Source organism: Gymnoscopelus microlampas, assembly GCF_963454915.1.
Source record: "Gymnoscopelus microlampas genome assembly, chromosome: 23".
NCBI classification, from domain to species: Eukaryota; Metazoa; Chordata; class Actinopteri; order Myctophiformes; family Myctophidae; genus Gymnoscopelus; species Gymnoscopelus microlampas.
Genome location: NC_139960.1, coordinates 17,290,316 through 17,313,839, shown reverse-complemented (window position 1 = coordinate 17,313,839; position 23,524 = coordinate 17,290,316). Strand labels below are relative to the sequence as shown.

General features: G+C 42.6%; 1 protein-coding gene across 2 annotated transcripts in view; it reads left to right on the top strand.

Annotated features, from left to right (window-relative positions):
• ahcyl2b (adenosylhomocysteinase like 2b) overlaps positions 1 to 23,524 on the top strand; it is an 82,700-nt gene that overhangs the window by 43,633 nt on the left and 15,543 nt on the right. Inside the window, exons 2-9 of one of the 2 annotated variants that reach the window (XM_084049356.1) lie at positions 14,763 to 14,871; positions 17,863 to 17,991; positions 18,510 to 18,610; positions 18,734 to 18,836; positions 19,560 to 19,654; positions 20,828 to 20,934; positions 21,832 to 21,948; positions 22,639 to 22,702. In XM_084049356.1, coding sequence (XP_083905482.1) covers positions 14,763 to 14,871; positions 17,863 to 17,991; positions 18,510 to 18,610; positions 18,734 to 18,836; positions 19,560 to 19,654; positions 20,828 to 20,934; positions 21,832 to 21,948; positions 22,639 to 22,702 — 825 coding nt within the window. Of the gene's footprint in view, positions 1 to 14,762; positions 14,872 to 17,847; positions 17,992 to 18,509; positions 18,611 to 18,733; positions 18,837 to 19,559; positions 19,655 to 20,827; positions 20,935 to 21,831; positions 21,949 to 22,638; positions 22,703 to 23,524 lie in introns of both variants that reach the window. The other variant, XM_084049355.1, reaches the window with a different exon arrangement.

Genomic DNA, 23,524 nt, shown 5'->3' with positions numbered 1-23,524 from the left:
TGATTGCCAGACTTTTGCTTGTAACAGAGTATTTCTACATTGCAATATTGATACTTGTACTTAAGTAAAACATTTGAGTACCTTTTCCACCACTGCCTCTCAGTGGAACTTGGTGAGCGTTGTTGTGTACATGCACACAGACTTTGGGATGGGTCAAATACATTTTTTTCACATCGTTCCCTCTGAGCTTTGAACTGTAGCTCCGCGTGGATTTATGATTGAATGTGATTGGAAAGGGCCACCATTCAACCACGAGCATAGTTTGCGGCTTTGCTGGCTTCAAAAGAGAGAGAGAGAGAGAGAGAGAGAGAGAGAGAGAGAGAGAGAGAGAGAGAGAGAGAGAGAGAGAGAGAGAGAGAGAGAGAGAGAGAGAGAGAGAGAGAGAGAGAGAGAGAGAGAGAGAGAGAGAGAGAGAGAGAGAGAGAGAGAGAGAGAGAGAGAGAGAGAGAGAGAGAGAGAGAGAGAGAGAGAGAGAGAGAGAGAGAGAGAGAGAGAGAGAGAGAGAGAAAAAAAAAAGCTGAGAGATACATGTACTGTCATGCAGGTGTGATGGTGGTGGTGGGTATTCACAGTAATGTGTGTCACAGTAGAACTGTAAATTCTGTGGACAGCAGGCCATGGTGCCAGGCAGGCTACGTAGCTGTTGTATGTGTAAGTTTCAGACACATGTGAGAAATTGGTAGCTATCCTAAGTCTTTTACCTGCGTCTGGTAAACTAGACAAAATTAATCCCAGGAAGTAGTCCATTCCAGTTGTAGTGTTTCTTTGGGGAAGGTAGTGTTGACCGTCATGTTGAAGCTAATCTCTCAAGAACAGATTCTGCTCTGCGTTTGAATCTGTCGGTAGCCGTGTTGACAACCCGTGTGCATTGCTTACAAGTGGGCGTGCTATCAGATCAGGAAGCAGGCCGCGCTTTACCCAATCAAATGTAGTGGGCGGGATTTACGTGTGTGCTAGGGCATTCACCGAATAGTCGAATATTCGAATATTCGAATATCAAAGCCACTATTCGACGTTGTAAACCGACGTCGAATAATCGCTATTATTTTAATTATTATTATTTTCATTTTTTTGGATTATTTTTTTTAGATTTTGTTGATTTTTCTTTTTTAGCAGGGGCTTCTCAACAGCAGACAAGCAGCTGTGAGCTCTTGTGTTTGTAGTTCTCTTAATCCATTCATGGTTGATTGTTGTCAAATCATTTCATACTGTATGTGACGTTGTGCCGTCACTCAAGTGGTGCGCTGAAACAGCAGCGCGCATGCCAGAAAGATGCCTTGTAACGACCGGACCGAAGGATGGAACTGTGGTTGTTGTTGTGTTGAACACATATTGTAGATGGGATAGGCTTGGAAAATCATTTGACTTATTCCAAGTTAAATGAACTGAATTAATAAGTTTGCTACGTTTTTTTTCAACCAGAGCCGTGGTATCGCAGAGCAGAGCAGCAGCAACGCATGTTATGCTAGGCTTCGTCGTAGAAGAGTGTTGTAGCGAAAATAGCAGATCTACAAGCTCACAACGCGTCCATCCGTGAGGCGATGTGCAGTTGTACATCTGCTATGCCTGGACCAGCTGATTTGGGTTTAGACCAATCAGAACGCACAGCTGGCTTTCATTGGCCTGGTAAACCCTCCCTCCGGAAATCTCATTTCCATTTGATTTCAGAAAGGAGTCTGGTCTGAAACGCCTTTCTGCAATAATCGCTGTGGGCTGGAGTTGGGCGGGAGTAATACCGTTGTCCCCTTCAGCCAATGAGCAGTTCATTTTGACGAGCTCCAGACTATGTGACGCAACGGGACTTTTGGGACGGCCATGCCGAAAATAGGTTGCCTTATTGGGATACATGCGTGTCACTCCCCGCCCCTGCCGGTTCTCTAAATTTATATTTTTAAATAGGCTCTGTCATGATTAATTGACCACATATATGAAGTTAAACAACTAAATTCTATCCAAACGATATCTTATAAGTAAATTCCGTGCCTCAAAAAAGAAGTTTGAAAGCGTTATAAAACTGAAAGTAAGAAGTGAAGGCACTCGCACAAACAACAATGGCTGCCGTTCGTCTTTTTTCGGCGGCTCTCAGGCTGCACTCGGGTTCATTCGGGCTCACTGGAACTCGCCACCTGATTGGCCAACTGTCGCTGTCAATCACAGAACAATGAGCGACGACGCTGATAGGCTCGTCGGCTCGGCGAGCAGAGCGATTATTGGAGAAAGGCGTTTCAGACCAGACTCCTTTCTGAAATCAAATGGAAATGAGATTTCCGGAGGGAGGGTTTACCAGGCTAGGCTTTCATTAGTTAACCCTTTAATCGCTGATTGTTTTCAAGGCTTGGAATACGGCATTTTAATGATAAAGGCTTGTTTGTATTGGATGAAAAAAATATGATATATCACCGGCGAATAATCGAATATTCGACTACTTTTAGGTCGAATAATTCGAATGCTAAAAATCACTATTCGTGAATGCCCTAGTGTGTGCCATTCCTTCCCCCATTAGAAACAAGCCGAAACTCATTTAACAATAGCGCCCTCGAAGCCGACAAGACCACGGAAAGTTACCGTAGTAACATTTTAAATTGCTCTTTCATCATAGAAACAAGTGGGCTTATAACCAAAACGATCCATGTTCTTTGGGAGAATTGGTGTTAGTGTGAGAAATATTGTTAGTGGGAATGAAAACCGCACCACCAGAAGTGGAGCGCTGAAGGCAGACCAAAAACCCTGGTTTCCTTGCGCACGGGTCCACCGTATAGTTACTAGTTACTTTGTAGATTTTGATTATTACAAAACATACATGAACCACTTCAGACCTATATATATATATACTTTGGTTATTTGAAAATAGACGATCTACAAGCAGTGCGACCATTGTGAGCTTGCAGATCGGCTATTTTCAAAAGATTTTTATACATTTGAAAAGTTGTGAAATGGGGCTGATACCAATACTTTTGTACTTTTACTCTAGTAAACTTTGAATTTCTGACTTTTACTTGTAATGGAGTATTTCTACATTGCAGTATTGATACTTTTACTTAAGTAAAACATTTGATTACGTTTTCCACCACTACACACACACACACACACACACACACACACACACACACACCTGTCTATGTTGCTTCTCTCGCGCAAACCTTCGCTGTGTCCCGCTCGCTCCACAGGCTGCCCTAAAACACACATCGGTATCATATCTCACATTTCCCACCAACCGCCCGTACATCTGTGCATGTGTGTTTGTTTTCGCTCTCTGCCTGGCCCCAGTGGGGCTGAGCTGTTTCTTTTAAGATTTTTTTTGGCTATTAAAAAATAGCAGATATACAAGCTCAGCGAGGCACCGAGTGCCGCGATATGAGCTTGTAGATCTGCTATTTTTGAAAAATCGTGAAAATGTGTTCAAACCTTTGACTACCGGTGTATATATATATTTTTTAAAGCGAACATTTGTAAAATATTTTTTTCCAGGGACCTCCAGAACCAAATATTTGAGTAACAAATGTTCGCTTTAAAAAATATGTATTCAAAGATTTGCACAAATGTTCAATGTTTTTTTCCCCAAAAATAGCAGATCTACAAGCTCATCGTACCTTTGAGCACTCAGTGCCACGCTATGAGCTTGTAGATCTGCTATTTTTGAATAGCCAAAGAAATCTAAAGTGACACAGATGAGTTCCCGGAATGAATGGGTTGAGGACATCTGTGCATGTGTGTTTGTTTTCGCTTTCTGCCTGGCCCAGTGGGGCTGAGCTGTTTTCTTTTTCGTTGTCGTTTTATTTCAGCTGTTGGGTCCCGATGTTGCCCTCTTGCCCACTGCAGACCCCCATAGTATCTGTAGCTAGCTTGTTCTCATCATTCAGCCGATGGCCTCGATGCCCCGTCCTGTCTCCTTTTACAGAACTGCTAACCCCGCTCAAAGCCTCTTGATGAAGTTGGTACACTTAAAAAAACAAACAAAAAAAAAACAGACATGTTTTGGATCTGATAGGATTTTAGATTTGCATCTATTTAAATCAGCCTTCTAAATCAGTAGTTCTCAAACTTTCTAGTGAAAAGGACCCCCACAATGATATATATTTGGCCGTGGACTCACCCATCTGAAAATGTTTTGTGCCAGGAACCCTCTAGAAGAGAAGATTTGTGTGTGTGTGTGTGTGTGTGTATGTATGTGTGTGTGCGTATATATATATATATATATAACAATTTTAGATTTTTCAAAAAATCAAAAAGCAGATGTATAAGCTCACATTGCGTCACTTTGTGACGCTCAGTGAGCTTGAATATGTGTTATTTTGAGAACTATATGTGTTATTTTGAGAGTCTTCTGAAAAACGTGTGTCTGTGTGTGTAATATGTATATATATATTATATATATATGTGTGTGTGTGTGTATATAGCTAATATCTAAAATGACACCGATGCTTTCCTTGTTTTAATGGGTTAATGGATGTTTTAATGTTTTTTCGTGCTATCGCTGTGTGGCTAAAGTCACACATCTGTCACAGAACGGATGATGTTTCACTTTTCAACAGCCTGGTTTACTTTTTTTCTCTGGTCTGCACTTGTCCCCAAAAATAGAAAGAGTTGTTTCCTTTCCGTCTCACTTCCTTTAAGAAAGATTAGTATGAGGGAATATCTGTCATTCAGGCAATTAAATAGCGGTAGGCAGACGTCCTCTACTCACACTAAACACATTGTCAGCCATGAGCTTAGCCTGTTGGCATATTATCAAGTAGTACGTCATCGCCTATTGTTGTCCAAGTTAGAGGAAAATGCTGACATTTTGGAATTTCCACCTGATCTCCACCTGCATTTGGATAGATAGATAGATCGTTTTTATTGGGTGAATGTAATGCACAATCTATGTAAAGCGCTTTGGATAAAAGCGCTATATAAAATGCACCATTTACCATTTACTCAAATTCTATTCAAATTCAAAAGTAGCAGATCTACAAGCTCAAAACGCGTCGCTTCGCGCCGCGTTTTTGAGCTTGTAGATCTGCTACTTTGATGCTTTTGTGTGACGCTGTAGTATGATCAAGTAGGGCGTTGATTTATGATTTACGAAACCAAACACAAAAAGTTACATTTATGTAGATAAGTGGTTTTCTTCTATGACGGCAACAATATCCTCACATATATCTATTTAGCTGCTTGTTGGGAAGACGGGCCTGCCTACTGGATGTGTAATGCAGCCTCAAAGTCTCACTGCTCCCAGTGAGGCCTGACCTGCGTGACCACTGGGACTCCCTCTTTCCCAGGTGTTTTTGAGGTCAGGTTAAGGCAGTGGTTCCCAAACAGTGGGTTGAGACCCATTTGTATGGGTCGCGACTCGCAAGTAAATAGCCAAAAGATTTTCACTTTTTTTCCCTCACAATTATTCGACACGTTGTGAGCTTGTAGATCTGCCATTTTCACTAGTTTGGGTCCTGGGAATATCTCTTTTGGGTCACGGCCAAAAAGTTTGGGAACCACTGGGTTGAGGCATACTTTTTGTGAAGTTAGGTTTAGGCGTATAACCACGCCCACCTGGGCGAAACACCAAAGACAGAGGGAGTCCCGGGTGACACTGGCTGTCCCAGGGCTTGAAAGAAAGAAAAGAAGTCCCTGACTTCAACCCATGTCTCATTTACCCCCTCTGTCCCGCCACAAAGCACTAAATGTGGTCTGGCAGCTATTGAGAGAAAGAGAGAGAGAGGGAAGGCGGTGTTGGCGAGCTAGCCTGGCATGCACCCTGGTGGCTGCTGGCACTGTGGTGGCTGTGTGCCATGGCTGGTGCCATGCCGGCACTCTCATACACACAGACACGTGTATTTGCAGAGGGTGGTGGTGGTGGTGGTGGTGATGCGTGGCATTAGTCGTGAGCATTCTCTGGTGCGTTAAGTTTTGACATGCACTATTCACACGTTATTAAGGACGATCAGTCGGCATCTGTAATGGATAGGAACCTGGCTAGATTAACCCATTCAATCCGGGAACACATCTGTGTTATTTTAAGATGTCTTTGGCTGTTCAAAAAAGACCATACAAGCTTGTAATTCTGCAAAAAATAATTGAAAAATCTTGAAAATGTGTGCAAATCTTTGAATATATGTTTTTTTTAAAGCAAACATTTGTAACTCAAATCTTCTGGGGGTCCCTGGAACAAAACATTTTGAGATGTGGGGTCCGCGGCCAAATACAGAATCTAAAAATGTTTTCTAAATCCTAACGGTATGTTGCTTTATCAGTGGTGCTCCAACTTTTCCATGTCAAGGACCTCCAAAATTATATGTAATTGGCCGCGGACCCCCATCTCAAAATATGTTGTTCGTAAAGTCATTCGAAAACCCTCTCAGAGCCAGTCGAGGACGCTGCTATTTCACCTATACCCCCGGTTTGCCCCGCCTACATTGGTTAACGCTTTACCCTGCCTAAAAAAAAAAGTACTTTATATCTATCGTGATACGGGAAGGTTTCAGAACCTGAGTTTCGGAATGGTGTTTTTCGGTTTGGTTTCAGAACCGTTACACAGCCCTATTATGTATTCACTAGATTCTTTGGATATTTTGCCAAATCTTTTTTTTTAAGTTTCAGAAGGATGTTTTGCTTACCTCCTCCCCAAAAAGACAGAGCTGCCAGTTAACAGCATCACAGTTTCCCAGTGATTCTCATGGTTGTCACAACCTGGTCTGATAGGAATGGAGTGATGTTGAGAGCTGAGAGCATTAATGTTTGGTTGTTTGCCAAAAAAGAACTGCTGTCAAGGTTGAAATGTGGACTTTAAACTACTATAATGTTTAGGTGTCCAAAGACTGTGTGTGTGTGTGCGTGTGCGTTCATGTGTGTGTGCATAATAATGAGACAAGGTGCGTGTGTTGGTGCTTGTAATTTGAGCCAAAGCCATGAGTAAAAACTAGCTTAACTCCTTGTTCACTGATCCTGGGGCCACTCTGCAGGATTCCTCGTAAACACTGCGTGTGTGTGAGATGTGTTGTCTCATATATACAACCATGGGGGAAAAGCACACACACACACACACAGGATCATTTGTCACATTTTCACCTCAGATGTGGCTTATTATTTCATCTCACACACAAATAGTTTGTTTAGACATCAGCAACTGAGGGCAAATTGGACGACCAGTTTGTTTATAAAGACCAGTGGTGTAAAGTAACTAAGTACATTTACTCAAGTACTGTACTTAAGTCAAATGTTGAGGTATTTTTACTTTAGTGGAGTATTGCCAATTCTCAATACTTTTACTTGTACTCCACTACATCTCTCAGGAAAATATTGTACTTTTACTCCACTACATTTGAAAACTTTAGTTAACTAGTTACTTTGCAGATATACATTATTACATTATAAAACATACATTAACCACTTTAGCCCTATTTTATACATAGGCTATTTGAAAATAGCAGATCTACAAGCTCAATTTGATGTTTTTGTCATTTTTGGAAAGTGAAAGTTGTTTAGTGTATCTGTGGGTTTTATAATGATTGATTCTTGATTGAAACGTTAAAGTGTGAACAATAGCTTGTGACTAAATAACAACTTTGGATCCACTGGTTATTTTTGTACATTTCCTGAAAAGTAAGGGTTTTCGTCATAAAATACAAGGTTTCCACCGGACAGCAACGTTATGTGATTATCTGTTGATTGGACTTTTCATTCAGACATTAAATGGGATTTGAAGTGCGGGTGTAGAGAGAGACGGAGAGAAGAGAGAGATGAGAGAGTGAGAAAGAGACATTGGTAAAATACTCAGGGAGTGATAATGCATTATGTACTTTCTAAAGTACCGAACGTATTATGTCTCATCCCATTCCTCACCACATCTGTGCCTATTTGTCATCTCTAAATCTCTTCCGCAGTCTTGTTGACTTGTGTGTGTGTGTGTGTGTGTGTGTGTGTGTGTGTGTGTGTGTGTGTGTGTGTGTGTGTGTGTGTGTGCATTCATGTAGAAGGCATAGAAGAGGTCACACGCAATGCTATATATCCTGTTGTTTGACCTCTGCACCAGTCATCTTATTTGATTAAAACAAGCACATGGAATTCAAGTGTGTGTGTGTGTGTGTGTGTGTGTGTGTGTGTGTGTGTGTGTGTGTGTGTGTGTGTGTGTGTGTGTGTGTGTGTGTGTGTGTGTGTGTGTGTGTGTGTGTGTGTGTGTGTGTGTGTGTGTGTGTGTGTGTGTGTGTGTGTGTATACCAACAACTGGCTTATTAAAGAAATGTATGACTTGTCATGGGATTTTTGGTTGTGGATCCTCAAATCATTTTCTGATCTTTGCGCCACAAGCCAGCAGTCCATAGTGTCTATCTAACTCAGAAGAGTGTAAAAATGGACCCCACATTTGGTACCATTCAGCCAAAGAGCCTCACATTATCAGGAGGGCATTAGAACCTGGTTTGGAACAGGCCTGCAGGAAAGAAGAGGATTGGTTAAGAGATGCTCCTTCTTAAAAAGCTTTCTTGAAAAGCTAATCGTGACAATGTGCGAAAATCTTTGAATATATATATATATATATATTTATTTTTTTTATCCCGCGATTTTTGTAACCCATTTTTTTTCACCCGGTGCCAATTTCCTAAGTGATCCTGGGCGCTACACCAGCCCTACACCAGCGCTACACCAGTCCCCCACAGCCAGGGAGGCCAGGGCCGAGCTCATGCTTCCTTCAGTGCATGAGAGCCAACTGACCTTCTTGTCAATATAAATATTTTAACTCAAATCTTTGCTTCTGGGGGTACCTGGAACAAAATATTTTGAGATGGGGGGGGGGGCATGAAAAAAGTTGGAGGAACACTGATATTATAGCAACATATGTTTTTCTTAAAAAAAAGAAAAATGTTAGGACATTAATAAAATCCCCCAGAAGCAAAGATTTGAGTTAAAAATGTTCACTATGAAAAACCTATACATTCAAAGATTTGCACTAATTTTCACGATTAAAAAGTATAAGATAATGGTTAAAGTGTTTAATATCTAAAATGACAGATTTAAGTTGGTCTCTTATTAGCTCACTTGCTCTTCAGATGGCTTACTAATGCGTGCACTATGATCCTAAAAACCCAGAGATTTCACTTGCTGCGTGAGTACCAACAAAGCAGCTATTGTGTGTGTGTATAAATATATACTGTACGTGTGTTTCTGTTCCCAGTGTGCGGTCATTCTGTTTGGCTATGCTAGGGCCACAACATATATCAAAACCCTGTATTATACACTTACTTGTGTTTTGAATACCACCATTGTACAACAAACAGTTTGATCTACAAGAGCTGCTATTTTCACTTATTGTCTATTTCTTTTTGTTAGTTGTTAATTAATGTTAATGGAGGCAAAACGTTTGAAAATAATCGGCGCTATTGACTTGAAGTCACGTCGCCCAGCCCGAGGCTATGCCCTCTGTCCCAGGGCTTGAGCTAACCTGCAGTTATGTTATGTGCTCTCTCTAAAATCAGGTCCGTAAAGTAAGGCCTTCCATTCCCCCGAGCTCCAAAAATGATCCTCAATCCTCTCTGTGAGCCTCCTCCAAGCCCTTCATCTGTCCTACCTGCATCTGGTCTAGACGCACAGCTAGCACACTGACCCCCAAGACACTACTGACCACCACCTCTCTCCTAAATATAGGCTTACTGTGGCTCATCACAGAGAGGACAGTTGGAATTTCATTCAGTGTGTTTTGGCCTACAAAGTTCACCACGCCACCACAGTAACTTTGTTGTGTTTGGGACGGGGGCGGGGTTAGAGTTCAGCTAAATGTCTGCCTGTTCATGCTAGCTAGAGAATAATGCATTATCAATTTCATAGTAATATCGTCTGTTAGAACACTGGAATTGGACCCACAAAGTGCATGTGTATCACAGGCACTTTGTGGTTGCAATAAATTCAACTTTGACACTGGAGCCCAACACAGCGAGTGTTTTCCTTTCTTATTCCAGTCAGTCAGACCCCACACACCTGTTGACTACTGCCTATGCTTGCACATTGCCACACCTATGGCTGTGGGCACACCGAAATCTAATACACCTATTATCAATTTGTATTAGCTGCAGCTGGCGTTGTTTACTAGCCTGCCCAAAAAAAAAAAAAAACTACAAAAAAAAAAAGTTTTTAACTACGAAATTGGGACACCAGTGTTAACTCTTTAACTGGCAGAGTTAAATCATGGTCTATAGCTGCCCTTGCCAGCGAATTAGCAAAATAGTTTTTCACATCGATCCACCCGGCAATCACCTCAAAGGGAGCGTGTTGTCGGGATAATCCATTCCATAGTTTATGGCCAGTTGAATGTGGCTTGTTTTTGCCAAAAAGCAACAGAAAGCAGAGAAAAAAATACTTTTATAAATCCTATAACATTAATGTGCTTAAGTTTGCTGAGGCAAATTTTTTCTCCCCAATTTCGTCATTGTGCCAATTGATTGCTCCCCACACACATTTCTGTGTTGTCATTGCGGTCGTATCCTACTGACTCACCTGCCAGTGAGGAGCCCCCACCAGGAGGACGTAGAGCCTTCGTCCTACTCCTCCCGCCCAACACTCCCCGCTGACAGGTGCCGCCCCCAGCCCGTAGGAGTACGTGCGATGACCAATATCGCCCTCCTCCTCCCCGCCCGGCTTCCCTCCCCCGAACACGGGCCAATTGTGTTTGCGTAGACGCTCGACAAAGCCGGTTGCACCACGGTGGATTTGAACCCACAGCCTCCTTGGTGGTGGGCAGGGACTTTACCACTGCACCACCCGAGCGCAGTGGAATTGTTTGATTGTTCATGTGTTTGTATATATATTTTTTTGTATGTAGAGCCTTTTCAATACTTCCTAATGCTACGACCTCTGTATCATTCCAACTGGTACTTCTAGTCCTGATACCAGCCACCCCCAGAGGCCTCCGAGCTGTGGAACAGTCAACAATTAAACCAGCCCAAAAGAGAGAAGGGGTGGGGGGGGTGAAAGGAAGGAAAACAATTTGTGGCATTGTGTCCACAGGCGCATGGCTCGGCCAGTTTGGTCTGGATCAGAGAGAACGTAGAGGAGAGAGAATGAGAAAGAGATCCCTGTTAATCTTTCAGATCCATAACGCGCCCAAACGAACCCTTCAATCACACGCACGTACTCACACATATGCGCGCGTGTATGGATCTGGATCCGGTTCTTCAAGTAGTAAAATCAGCAGGAAGTTGACATTAATTAAAAAATAAACAGTACTGGGTTTGGTGATGTTCTATATTGTCTGAATCAACTTAGTTTGCGTTTGTTTGTGCTAAAAGAGTGACTTTGAGAGGTGTTTTAACGTACAATGTAAGTCAATGAGGAGCATATTTTGAATGATCAATTTCTAATCAATGGAGAAATTATTTTTGATTTCTTGCCCACCTTTTTGGAGTTACGTCATGGCACAACCCAAACCTCTACCAAAGTGGTCTTCCCCTTTAAGTAGTTACCCAGCATCATGTGGACACTGGGTGCGACTATACAGTGAGGGAAAACTACAAGGACCATAATAATTGCAGCGACCATTGAAGTCCTCCCTTCTGGCATAACGATTAATTATTATACCTCAAGGTAGAGCTGGGTGATATGACTTTGAAGTCTTATCATGGTATTAATTGACCTCTGTAATGTCATGTTTTCTCTGATCTTACTTAATGACTCAATTGAACGATGTATAAAACATTATCTTTTGTCTTTATTTGCTGAAATCAGACTTGTGGGAGTTAGAGAGCTGGTGGTTTCGACAGTTTATTGTGCTTTACATAACATTACTTGAAGATACATTGGACATTTTTTATTAAACAATTACTTTATGCTTTGATTTGATCAAAAATAGAAAAATGTCTTAAATGTTTCTTTGTTAAAAGGCTTGAATCCCGGGTGGAACATGAACGTTACGGAGGGTAGCTTTAACATACTGTATGTGTATCCTTACACGACCTCTTTGTGTTGTAACGCTTCCTGCCATTGGACAGCGGTTCCCTTCTCTGTCATTAGCTGGTGTGTGTGTGTGTGTGTGTGTGTGTGTGTGTGTGTGTGTGTGTGTGTGTGTGTGTGTGTGTGTGTGTGTGTGTGTGTGTGTGTGTGTGTGTGTGTGTGTGTGTGTGTGTGTGTGTGTGTGTGTGTGTGTGTGTGTGTGTGTGTGTGTGTGTGTGTGTGTGTGTGTGTGTGTGTGTGTGTGTGTGTGTGTGTGTGTGCGTGCGCGCGCGTGCGTTCATGTACTGGATATAAATGAAAGGAAAGATCACGACAGACATCGCTGACTCACTATGGCGGCTCTGTGGCATCAATTTACACACACACACACACACACACACACACACACACACCGTGTTCTGTTTCATAAAGCATTATCACTCCCTGAGTGTTTTACCAAGGTTTCTCTAATCTCTTCATCTCCCTCCCTCTCTCTCTCTTTCTCTCTCTTCTCTGTGTGTGTGTGTGTGTGTGTGTGTGTGTGTGTCTCTCTCTGTCTCCTATCTGTGTCTCTCTGTCTGTGTGTCTCTCTGTGTGTCTCTCTCTCTCTCTGTCTCCCTCTCTCTGTGTGTCTCTCTCTCTCTGTCTGTCTGTCTGTCTGTGTCTCTCTCTCTCTCTCTCTCTCTCTCTCTCTCTCTCTCTCTCTCTCTCTCTCTCTCTCTCTCTCTCTTTCTGTCTTTGTCTTTCTGTCTCTATTTTCTTCCCCCCCACTTAAAATCCAATTTCATCTCTGATTGAAAAGTCCAATCTTCACTCCCTGAGTGTTTTACCAAGCTCTCTCTCCCTCCCACTTAAAATCCCATTTCATATCTCTGAATGTAAAGTCCAATCCTCCATCGTACGGCTCAGGGCCGTAACGTTATCCTCTCTGGAGGCATCAGACACCTGTGTGACCGACATGGTTGTGTTGCACAACACTGTCCCAACCAGGGCTGTCACCCACATTTCACTTTTTTTTATAAGAATATTTTTGGGCCTTTCTCTGCCTTTATTTGAGAGGAAAGTAGGCTGACAGGAAATGGGGAGAGATGGGGGGGGGGGGGGGGGGACACACAGCAAAGGCCGATCGGGATTCGAACCCACGACACGCTGTAGGACTGGATTACCAGCCTATGTGGTATGCGCCTGAACCGCTAGGCCAGCGGGCGCCCCGTATATATATTTTTTTTTAAGCAAACATTTGTAAAATATTTTGTTCCAGGGATCCCCAGAAGCAAAGATTCGAGTTACAAATGTTTGCTTTAAAAATGTACATATTCAAATACTTGCACACATTTTCATGATTTTTCTAAAATAGCAGATATACAAGCTCGTAGCGCGGCACTCTGTCAGTGTCTGTCTGTCTGTCCCTCTGTCTGTCTGTAGTTTACGTATCTCGAGAGAAGTCCGACCGAACAGACTTCAAACTCTAAATCGTTCCCGACTTGCATCGCTGGTGCATTCCGTTCCATTTGTACACTCTCAGAGTTAAATTAACACACATTTTACAGCGTCTTTTTAAACTGTGATTGATTTTAAACTGTGACTGATTCAAACTACTTTTTTGACACGATTAAACAAACACAGAGTTTAGTCGCTGTACTTAATTTTATGATAATGACTATTGCGCTAAAAACAGGCGCGGGGTGATCAAAGCCACGGGCGGTTAATGCATACGTAATAATTTGCACACACAGCTGGTCAATGAATGACCCGGATAGCCTTATAGAACCTGACCTAATTTAACTCTCCTCACACTCCTGTCGTCCCAGGATGAACTGCCGAGTGCGAGTTATGCGGCCTTGATTACACGCTGATAATGGCTTTCCCCTTGTTTTTGGCGCACGGTATCTCGCCATGTCGACGTGAACTCACAACAATAGAAGTGCATAACAATAAAGTGAACTTTAGCCATCTGTTTGTGACATTTACAAACCCAACAGCGACACGAAAAGTGTCAAAGCCTTGTGACTCTTGTCTGGACGGTCGCAAGGTTGGTGTCACCCTGCCACAGCGGTTCCCCCGGCCCTTTCTGGATCAGGGCCCACATGAAAGTCTCAAAGGTGTATGCGGACCCATCCGTCCGACCACTTAACACGGCAGCCGAAACGGGGTGCATTTTTCAGAGCGTGTTTATTTCAACGATCCATCAATGGATTGTGTTGTTGTTCTGGCTTTGATCAATGGAACCAACGTAGTGCACTTTAATTTCTTATTTATTGACCTCACCATGGTGAGGTCAATAAATAAGTTGGCCTCACCCATTTAGACCGGGATCCCCTGTACGTACAGTATATACCAGGGCAACTTTGATGATGGAGAGGGCCACTATATTTCCACACTCACTCCAGAGGACCACATTGCATATACTGTCGGGCAGACACCGCTTATCTCCGTATTTTTTGTATTTTTTTGTAAATTAATGCTGTACTTCGCCATTCTATGTCACACAAAAGTAGCAAAAATAGCCGATCTACAAGCTCGGCTTGGTGGCCAGTTGCCCGTGTATGGTGTATACCTTTCAATCCGGGAAACCCTTTTGGGGTTGTTGTTGCTACAGTATATGTACAGTATATAGCAATGTACATTTTTTGTAATTTTTTAATCAATATTTGAAGTTATAAAGAAAACTGAGGTCAGGATTTAGAAGGCGTTTTTAGAACCGGAAAACATACCATGACATGTTTTTATGTAAATGATTTGCTTTATATTAATATTATTAATTCAAATTCAAACCAAGCCATTTTCTTGGTTTGGAGCGGCGGGACAGAGTAAATCCGTTTCCTGTGCTTACGTTGAATTCTGATCTCTGTCTCTCTTTGTCTCAACAGATCCAGTTTGCTGACCAGAAACAGGAGTTTAACAAGCGTCCTACCAAGATTGGCCGTCGCTCGCTGTCTCGCTCCATCTCTCAGTCCTCCACAGACAGCTACAGCTCTGGTACACACACACACACACTCTCTGACTCTGCTTGTCACACAGACGCCACACAGAGAGAGTGGACACATGTTTACCTGCTCATATCAGTGCTAACACTTATCAGGCTTTGTGTTTGCCATGACATGCTGCTATTACTACACTTCCTTCTAGGACCTTGACCCACACACACCCTCAGAGACGGTACACAGTAAAGTAAAAATTGTCGGTGTACAAATGTAACCTTTCGTTACATTTGTATAGCGTTAAAGACGCTCCACATGGCTTCTCCTCTCCTCGGCCACTGATTAACGATGATTTGACCAAAAAGTGCAAAGTGCAAAACTTAGATTTGATTAAAGTGTCTGTTTGAGCACATAGCATTAATAATACTTAATGTATCCACTTAAAGGGATGTTTCACCCACAAAATTAGTTTTTTTTTCTATCCATTAGTTACCCCATGGAGACTTGAATTCGTGGATATCTAAAAAGAAATGTTGCATTCCTAAGCCAATAATTTGATGACCGGCAGCGGTTCCGGTAGGAGACACAAAGAGTCTCCTTTGTGTCTTCTACCGGAACTGCTGCCTACCGGTCCGCTGGTCATCAAATTATTGGCTTAGGAATCTGACAAAAACTAAAGAATATCCATGAATTCAAGTCTCCATGGGGTGACTAATCCATAGGAAAAAAAGACGCTATTTTTGAACATTTTTTAAAACGTATTGCCGACACTGATGTCGTAACAATAGGCAAATAATGACTATCGGCCAAACCGATCGGTCTGGCTCTCATCTCCTCCCCTTACATCCAAATACAGTATCGTTGATATCAGAGTAGGCTTGTATAAATGAACCACAAGCAGCATTATTAAACATGGTTCAGAGTTTATGGTCTGTGTCAGGGTGGCCCACACAGCCCATGGCTCTTCCCGTTGCCCCATTAACATGATGATGAGTTAACCTGCGTTGGCTGCTGCCGTCCCTGCAAACCCTGGCGCCGGTTTGTAAAACGGAATGGGAACAGACGGACAGCTGTTCGGTTGGAGTCCCTCGGGACATACGCACAAACAAGCCTATTTATATGGCCATTTACTGGTGATAGCACAAGCATGATACTTAATGCTGTTCTGTTTATTTCTACTAATGGTATTCTGCGAACATGGCCAGCCCAGGTGCAGATGACCAGGACAGAATTGAAGTCTTCTTTTGTTGTTTTAAATAATATGTATGTATATATTTCGTATCTTATTTTTAATTAGTGTAACTATAAGGCTAACTATACATATATCATCGTTGATTGATTTGATTCTAGTTGATTCTAACTCAAGTGGTAGCTTGTCGATTAGCTATTTTTGAAAATGTATTTTTTTGTAATCGATTAGTTTTATAATCGTTTAAATCGGTTAGTTCGATGAACGGTCGCACCCTGTTTGATTGCATGAGTGTGTGTGTATCAATCACCCCCCACAAAATTGATCATTTTTAATCAATCATTATTTTAATCGATTAAATCAATCGATTAACTATTGCACCCCTATTGAAGACAACTGACTGTGATTTGCTGTTCACCTCCTTGCTCGCCACGAGTCGCCAGAGGATGGCCACTATTGGTTTTGCTGAACCAATAGCCTTTTCTCCAAAATGTCCACTACTAGCCCTCAAGATAACTCAAAACGTAATGGGCAGATTGCTACGAAACTTGCCGAGCGCAATCGTATTCCACACAGTATGAACCATAACAATTTCAGTGACCCCCTGACCGTTCTTCTAGCACCGACCTCAGGCCAAAATGTCAACTTAGCACATGAGTTATCTCATAATCTAATGAGGCAGATTGCAGGATAATGAGCCCTACTGATTTGATTGACCCCAAAGGCCTCTCCTCTCTAGCCAAATCCACTCTCTCCTGACGTATTTGCGCATCACAATCGACCACTGGTTAACCCATTCAAGCCGGCAACACAAATGTGTAACCATTTAAACCATTATTTTATACTTTGGCTATTCAAAAATAGCATCGAGTGCCGCACTACAAGCTTGTATTTTTGAAAAATGTGTGCAAATCTATATATTTTTTGAAGCAAACATTTTTTACTCAAAATCTTTGCTTCTGGGGGTGGGTCCCTGGAACAACATATTATGAGATGGGGGTCTGCGGCCAAATACATATAATTTTGGGGGTCCTTGACATGAAAACGTTTGAGAACCGCTGATATTATATATCGGATTTAGAAGACATTTGTAGAATCCCCCCCAGAAGCAAAGATTTGAGTTACAAATGTTCGCTTTAAAAAACCTATATATTCAAAGATTTGCACACATTTTCATGATCTTTCGAAAACAGCAGATCTACAAGCTCATATCGCGGCACTCGGTGCCGCGCTATGAGCTTCTAGATCTGCTATTTTTGAATAGCCAAAGAAATCAAAAAATGACGCACAGATGCGTTCCTGGTCTAAATGGGTTAATATCACTGCCGTTGTCACTCACTCACTCTGTAAACATGACTGAGCCCGTGGTCTGTACCTGCCCTTGTTATGTCACTCTGGGTAATGCTTAGTTTATTAACCATTGTATGACGCATGGATTCAAGTTCTCAGTCGCCAGATAACGTGTTGGTAACGTGTTTGCGTGTGACACAAAACAACGGGCGCCCGCGCAGTTGAAACGTGACGCAGATGCTGATTCAATAGGTAACACATTTGAGAATAACAAACGTGAATTAAAATGAAACGATAAAAAATAAAAGATTAATGTTAGTGGTGTAAAATGCCCCCCCCCCCCCGTTGACAAAACCGTCCGGGGGGCACCGAACGGGTCCGCACTGACCCCCCCCCCCCCTTCCCGTTGACAAAACCTAGCAACATCACTGATATTGTTTCAGATGAAAATGAGCTGTACTTTGGTACAGCTCAAAGACGGGCTTTTTGTTTGAAACGTTGACCGTTCACAGAAGTGAAGGCGTTAGCTAACATTTCGCTGTGGTTGTTTTGCAGCGGCATCGTACACAGACAGCTCAGACGATGAGACATCTCCCCGAGACAAGCAGCAGAAGAACTCCAAGGGGAACGGAGACTTCTGCATCAAGAACATCAAGCAGGCCGACTTCGGACGCAGGGAGATCGAAATCGCCGAGCAAGGTCTCTTGTGTGTGTGTGTGTGTGTGTGTGTGTGTGTTGTAAAACTAAATAAAAAAATGTCATATCTTCGCTGTTGGGCAGAAACCCCTTATCCGATTTCGGCTATTTTCAGCTAAAGCTCTCCCCAATAACAGTAAACCGAAAAGACACTAGTATTGGGCCCTGAGGGACTCCGGGGGGGGCCCATAGGGGGTTTAAGTGTTTAATTATTGTGGTGGTGTGTGTGGGGGGGGGCTTTGTGTTGCTGACTTGCTTACTTCCTGTTGTTCCGTATGCCTGCTGTCTCTGAATTTGACATCAGTGCCATGTCACACTGTGAGGAATAGTGCCAGCTTCAAATTAGCCCTGCAGGCACCCCACACACACACACACACACACACACACACACACACACACACACACACACACACAACGTGAGCATCAGTCTCATCAACAGCTGTATAATTAGGTGGATGAGTGAATATAAATATAAATAGTCTTTCGTTGTATTTCTAAAACCTTGTGTCTCTCCCCTCCAGAGATGCCAGCCTTGATGGCTCTGAGAAAGCGAGCCCAGGGAGAGAAGCCCCTGGCGGGGGCTAAGGTGGTGGGCTGCACCCACATCACCGCCCAGACCGCTGTAAGTAGAGCATGCACCCCACACGCTGTTATGCTAATACAGTACAGCCATCACCCCACATACACACTGTTATGCTTATACAGTACAGCTATCAGTGTACTAAATGCCTTTCCTCTCTTCTAGGTGTTGATGGAGACATTGTCTGCGTTAGGGGCTCAGTGCAGGTGGGCCGCCTGTAACATCTACTCCACCCAGAACGAGGTGGCAGCGGCCCTCGCTGAGGGAGGTACGACTGTGGGTGGTCTGGTGGCCGCTTCCTGCCGCCGCACACCCGGCCTTCACCTCCACCCTTGTCCCCCTCTTCCTCGCATGTTAATCTAGGGGTGCATCAGCTAATCGATTATAACATACTGTAGGCTATATATAAAGTTGATAATAATAATGATAACTGGTTAATAATCGATGCCATGTTTGGGCATGTCATTATAGGTGAAAAGTGAAAAAAGACAAACATTAAATTGTGAAAATAGCAGATCTACAAGCACACAACACGTCACAATGCATCATGTTGTGAGCTTGCAGATCGCCTAGTTTTACTACTCTTGCACAACACTGTTGTGTGGCTAAGTATAGCATAATGCTTAAGTTGTCAATCCATTCATTGATATATAAAAAATGTAGGCCTGACCTCGATTATTCGAGTAGTCAACTAATCAGTCGAGGGGAGTTTTATTGGAAGAAACCCAGCAAGTATATGTTAAATCAGACATTAAGCACCCCTACAGCCCAAATGGAATGTTCCTCTATTGCATAACTTCTTTTTTGTATGATTTGACTGAGAGATTGCCAGTCGAATCAGACTGATTCGACTGGCAATCTCAGTCGAATAATGCAAAAAAAAACAGACAACATTTGGCCAATCGAATTCGACTATAGAAATCCTTAGTCGGGGCCAGGCCTAATAAAAGTGTCTCTTTGTCTCACGTTCTGTCTCTTTCTCCGTCTGCAGGTTTCAGTGTGTTTGCGTGGAAGGGAGAGTCTGAGGATGACTTCTGGTGGTGCATTGATCGCTGTGTCAACCTGGAGGGCTGGCAGCCCAACATGGTACTTTAACATCACACACACACACACACACACACACACACACACACACACACACACACAAACCCACTGGTTCTGCTACCGCTTCCATGAGACAAACAGAGGAATACACGCGCAAGCACGCACGCACATACCTTCACACACACCCTTCCGTTCTCGAGTCAGTGACACACCTTGATTGTGAACTTGACCTTTGACAGAAACGGAGTGGGGCGACAGCATAACCCTTGTCCAACTTAATTTGCTGTTTGTACACGCGCACACACACACACACACACACACACACACACACACACACACACTTAATTTGCTGTGTACACACACACACATGCATGCACATGTTTTACATCAACACAAGTGCAAATGCCCTCACTTTAGATTTCTCTGGCTATTCAAAAATAACAGATATACAAGCTCATAGCGCGGCACCGAGTGCCGCGCTATGAGCTTGTAGATATGCTATTTTTTTTAAATCTTGAAAAAGTTTTATTTCTTTTTCAAAAAACGGTTAGGATTTAGACCTGAGGCGATTTAAGAATCGCCTCAGGTCTTAATGGGTTAAAGATGTTTTGGAAATGGCCGAGCCAGTGTATTCAATTCAATCCCCCCCCCCCCCCCTCCGGGACCCCTGGGGGTCTCTGGACCCCAACTCTGAGAACCACTGAACTAATAGAAACCAATAGAAACCCTAAATATGTCAGTGTTGCTGAAATCACTGCTTGTGAAAACAGGTTATTATGCTGTTGAAGGAATGATATGGAAACGGCCTAATGGCAAAGGACTTCCTTTATTTGAACTGTGAAGAAGAAAGACTTCCCGTGCAGACAGAAATGAGAGTGTTGACCCCACCCTGGAATTAAGACCTGAGGCCCATTCTACACAAGCCTTCTAAATAACTAGTCCCCCAAATCTATTTACTGTATATATTTGGCCGTGGACCGCCCCATCTGAAAATGTTTGGTTCCAGGGACCCCCAAAAGATAAGATATGTGTTAAAAAACAACAACATTTTCACAATTTTTAAAAAATGTTAACGTGACACGCTGTGAGCTTGTAGATCTGCTATTTTTTTAATAGCCAAGCATAAAATCTAAAATGACACAGATGCTTTCTGGTTTCTAATGAATGGATCTCTGTCTCTCTGTCTGTCTGTCTGTCTGTCTGTCTGTCTCTCAGATCCTGGATGATGGTGGAGACCTGACTCATTGGATCTATAAGAAATACCCCAACATGTTCAAGAAGATCAAAGGCATCGTAGAGGAGAGTGTTACTGGGGTGCACAGGTAGGACGCACGGATACATGTACACAGGCCACACAGACACACAGGCACACACACAGATGTCAGAGTCTTAAGTAGAGTCTTAAACCTTAGTCCCACACATTCACAAAAACACAGGCTCCACAAACACTATCCAAGCCACATGATTTGTAGTGTGAAATAATGTTTGTTTCTTCAATCTGGCAATGGTGTCTGATATGGTTATGGTGCCACCTAGTGGTGATCAGTATAGTACTAGGCTTGTCATGTCCATTATAAGATATGGCATTATTACTGTATTATTATATACAATAGTTTCTGTTAAGATTTCTACTTTACGAAAACAAAGGTTTGCGCAACTGGCGGCCCCCACCTTCACTTAATGCGGCCCGCAGGTTAATTTCAGAATACTGATATATTATTGACAATTCCAAACATGCATACATGACCCGCTTTAATTACTTCAGTCTATATTAGTAGCTTAATGACTATAAAAATGTTATTGTCTTTTTTATGACCAATGTATTTGTATTTAAGTTCATAAAGTTAACATAAGTATAACTAAATGCATTTCAAATGAAATAAAAATGGATTCCAATAAAAAAAAAAGCAAAAAGAAATTCTGGATTCCAATTCAAAAATAGCAAAAATAGCCGATCTACAAGCTCAAAACGTGCCGCATTACGAGGCGTTTTGAGCTTGTAGATCTGCTGTTTTTGCTACTTTTGTGTGACAGAATGGCGAAAAAAGTTACAATAGAGACAGTGTATATGCAATGTGGCCCTCTGGAGTGAGTGTGGAAATATAGTGGCCCTCCATCATCAAAGTTGCCCACCACTGCTTTAATGTCTAATGTTTTGTGTGTGTGTGTGTGTGTGTGTGTGTGTGTGTGTGTGTGTGTGTGTGTGTGTGTGTGTGCAGGTTGTACCAGCTGTCCAAGGCAGGCAAACTGTGCGTTCCAGCGATGAACGTCAACGATTCTGTGACCAAACAGAAGTTTGACAACCTGTACTGCTGTAGAGAGTCCATCCTGGACGGGTAAGTCACGTCTCTTATCCACCACAGTTCACCTTAGTGAACTGTGCTGTGATGCCATGAAACATATCGCTGCTGTCCGCCAGAAACCTCTTTTTTCGTAAATTAACGCCCTACTTGATCATACTACAGCGTCACTCAAAAGTAGCAGATCTACAAGCTCCACGTTCGTTTAGAGCTCTAAACGAACGCGCCGCGTTCGTTTAGAGCTCTAAACGAACGCGCCGCGTTCGTTTAGAGCTTGTAGATCTGTTACTTTTGCCACTTTTTTTATTTTAATCCTGAAAAGTCACAATTTTGAACATAATATGAGGTTTCCACCCGACGGAGACGACGATATTTCAAGGATTCTGTATTTGTTTCCAGTTGTTCTCAAACCTTTTCGTGTGAAGGACCCCTCAAAATTCCATGTATTTGGCCACGGACACCCCCCCCCCCCCCCCCCCCCTTGTAGATCGGCTATTTCTTTTTTAATAGCCAACGTATAAATGGATAAAGTGATGATTGTGATGCTGTATTACCACATTTTGCTGGGGACCCCCTGAACCCAGCTCATATGAGCTTGTAGATCTGCTGTTTTTGAATAGCAAAAGTATAAAAATGAATAGCTGTAGCTAAAATCTAAAATGACACGGATGCGTTCCCGGATTGAATAGGTTAAATGAACTCTGTCTCTATCCTCTCTTCCCACAGACTGAAGAGAACCACCGACGTGATGTTTGGAGGCAAACAAGTTGTGGTGTGTGGATACGGAGAGGTAGGACACACACACACACACACACACACACACACACACACACACACACACACACACACTACACCACATGCCCTGGGATCAGTGTTGCCAGATTATGCGCGCAAAATAAGCAACCAGGTCCATGAAAACAAGCCCAAAAGAAGCAACTAGGCCACATGAGTATAGACATCGCCTATTGAAGACATCAAAAGTTTTCGTTTTAGTAATTTCATATATACAGTATGCCATATTTCCTTTTTTTTGTAATAATTTTTAACCCTAACCCAAAAGCAAGGGTTCCCAAACTTTTCAGGCCGTGACCCCACAGAATAATCATATTTGAACTGGGAACCCCCCAAAATAATCATATTTGAACTGGGGACCCCCCAAAATAATCATATTTGAACTGGGGACCCCCAAAATAAGCATATTTGGACTGGGGACCTCACACCCTGACAAGCACTTTTAATTGTAGCGGTTAAGGCATGACATTTAGTTTGACTCGGTTCCACAGATAAATATTGTGAAAATAGCCCCTCTATAATCTTGTAGATCGTGTATTTTCACAATTGTTGCATCTTTCTTAGGTAATATTTGTCAATTTTGACAATGTTTTATAAAAAGGTCTTAAAAGTCCTTGAATTGTCACTTTAAAAATGTGCAGATACCCTGTAATACACTTATACTGTATGTTGGTCTGTTTACAGTCGAGTGAGAAAACAATGTTGCACATTAAGCTAATCATCTGGGGACCCCCCCCAAAATCAATTGGGGACCCCCCCAAACTGGAGGTTTGGTTCCCAAACCTCCAGTTTGGGAACCATTGCCCTAAAGTGTGAGTTA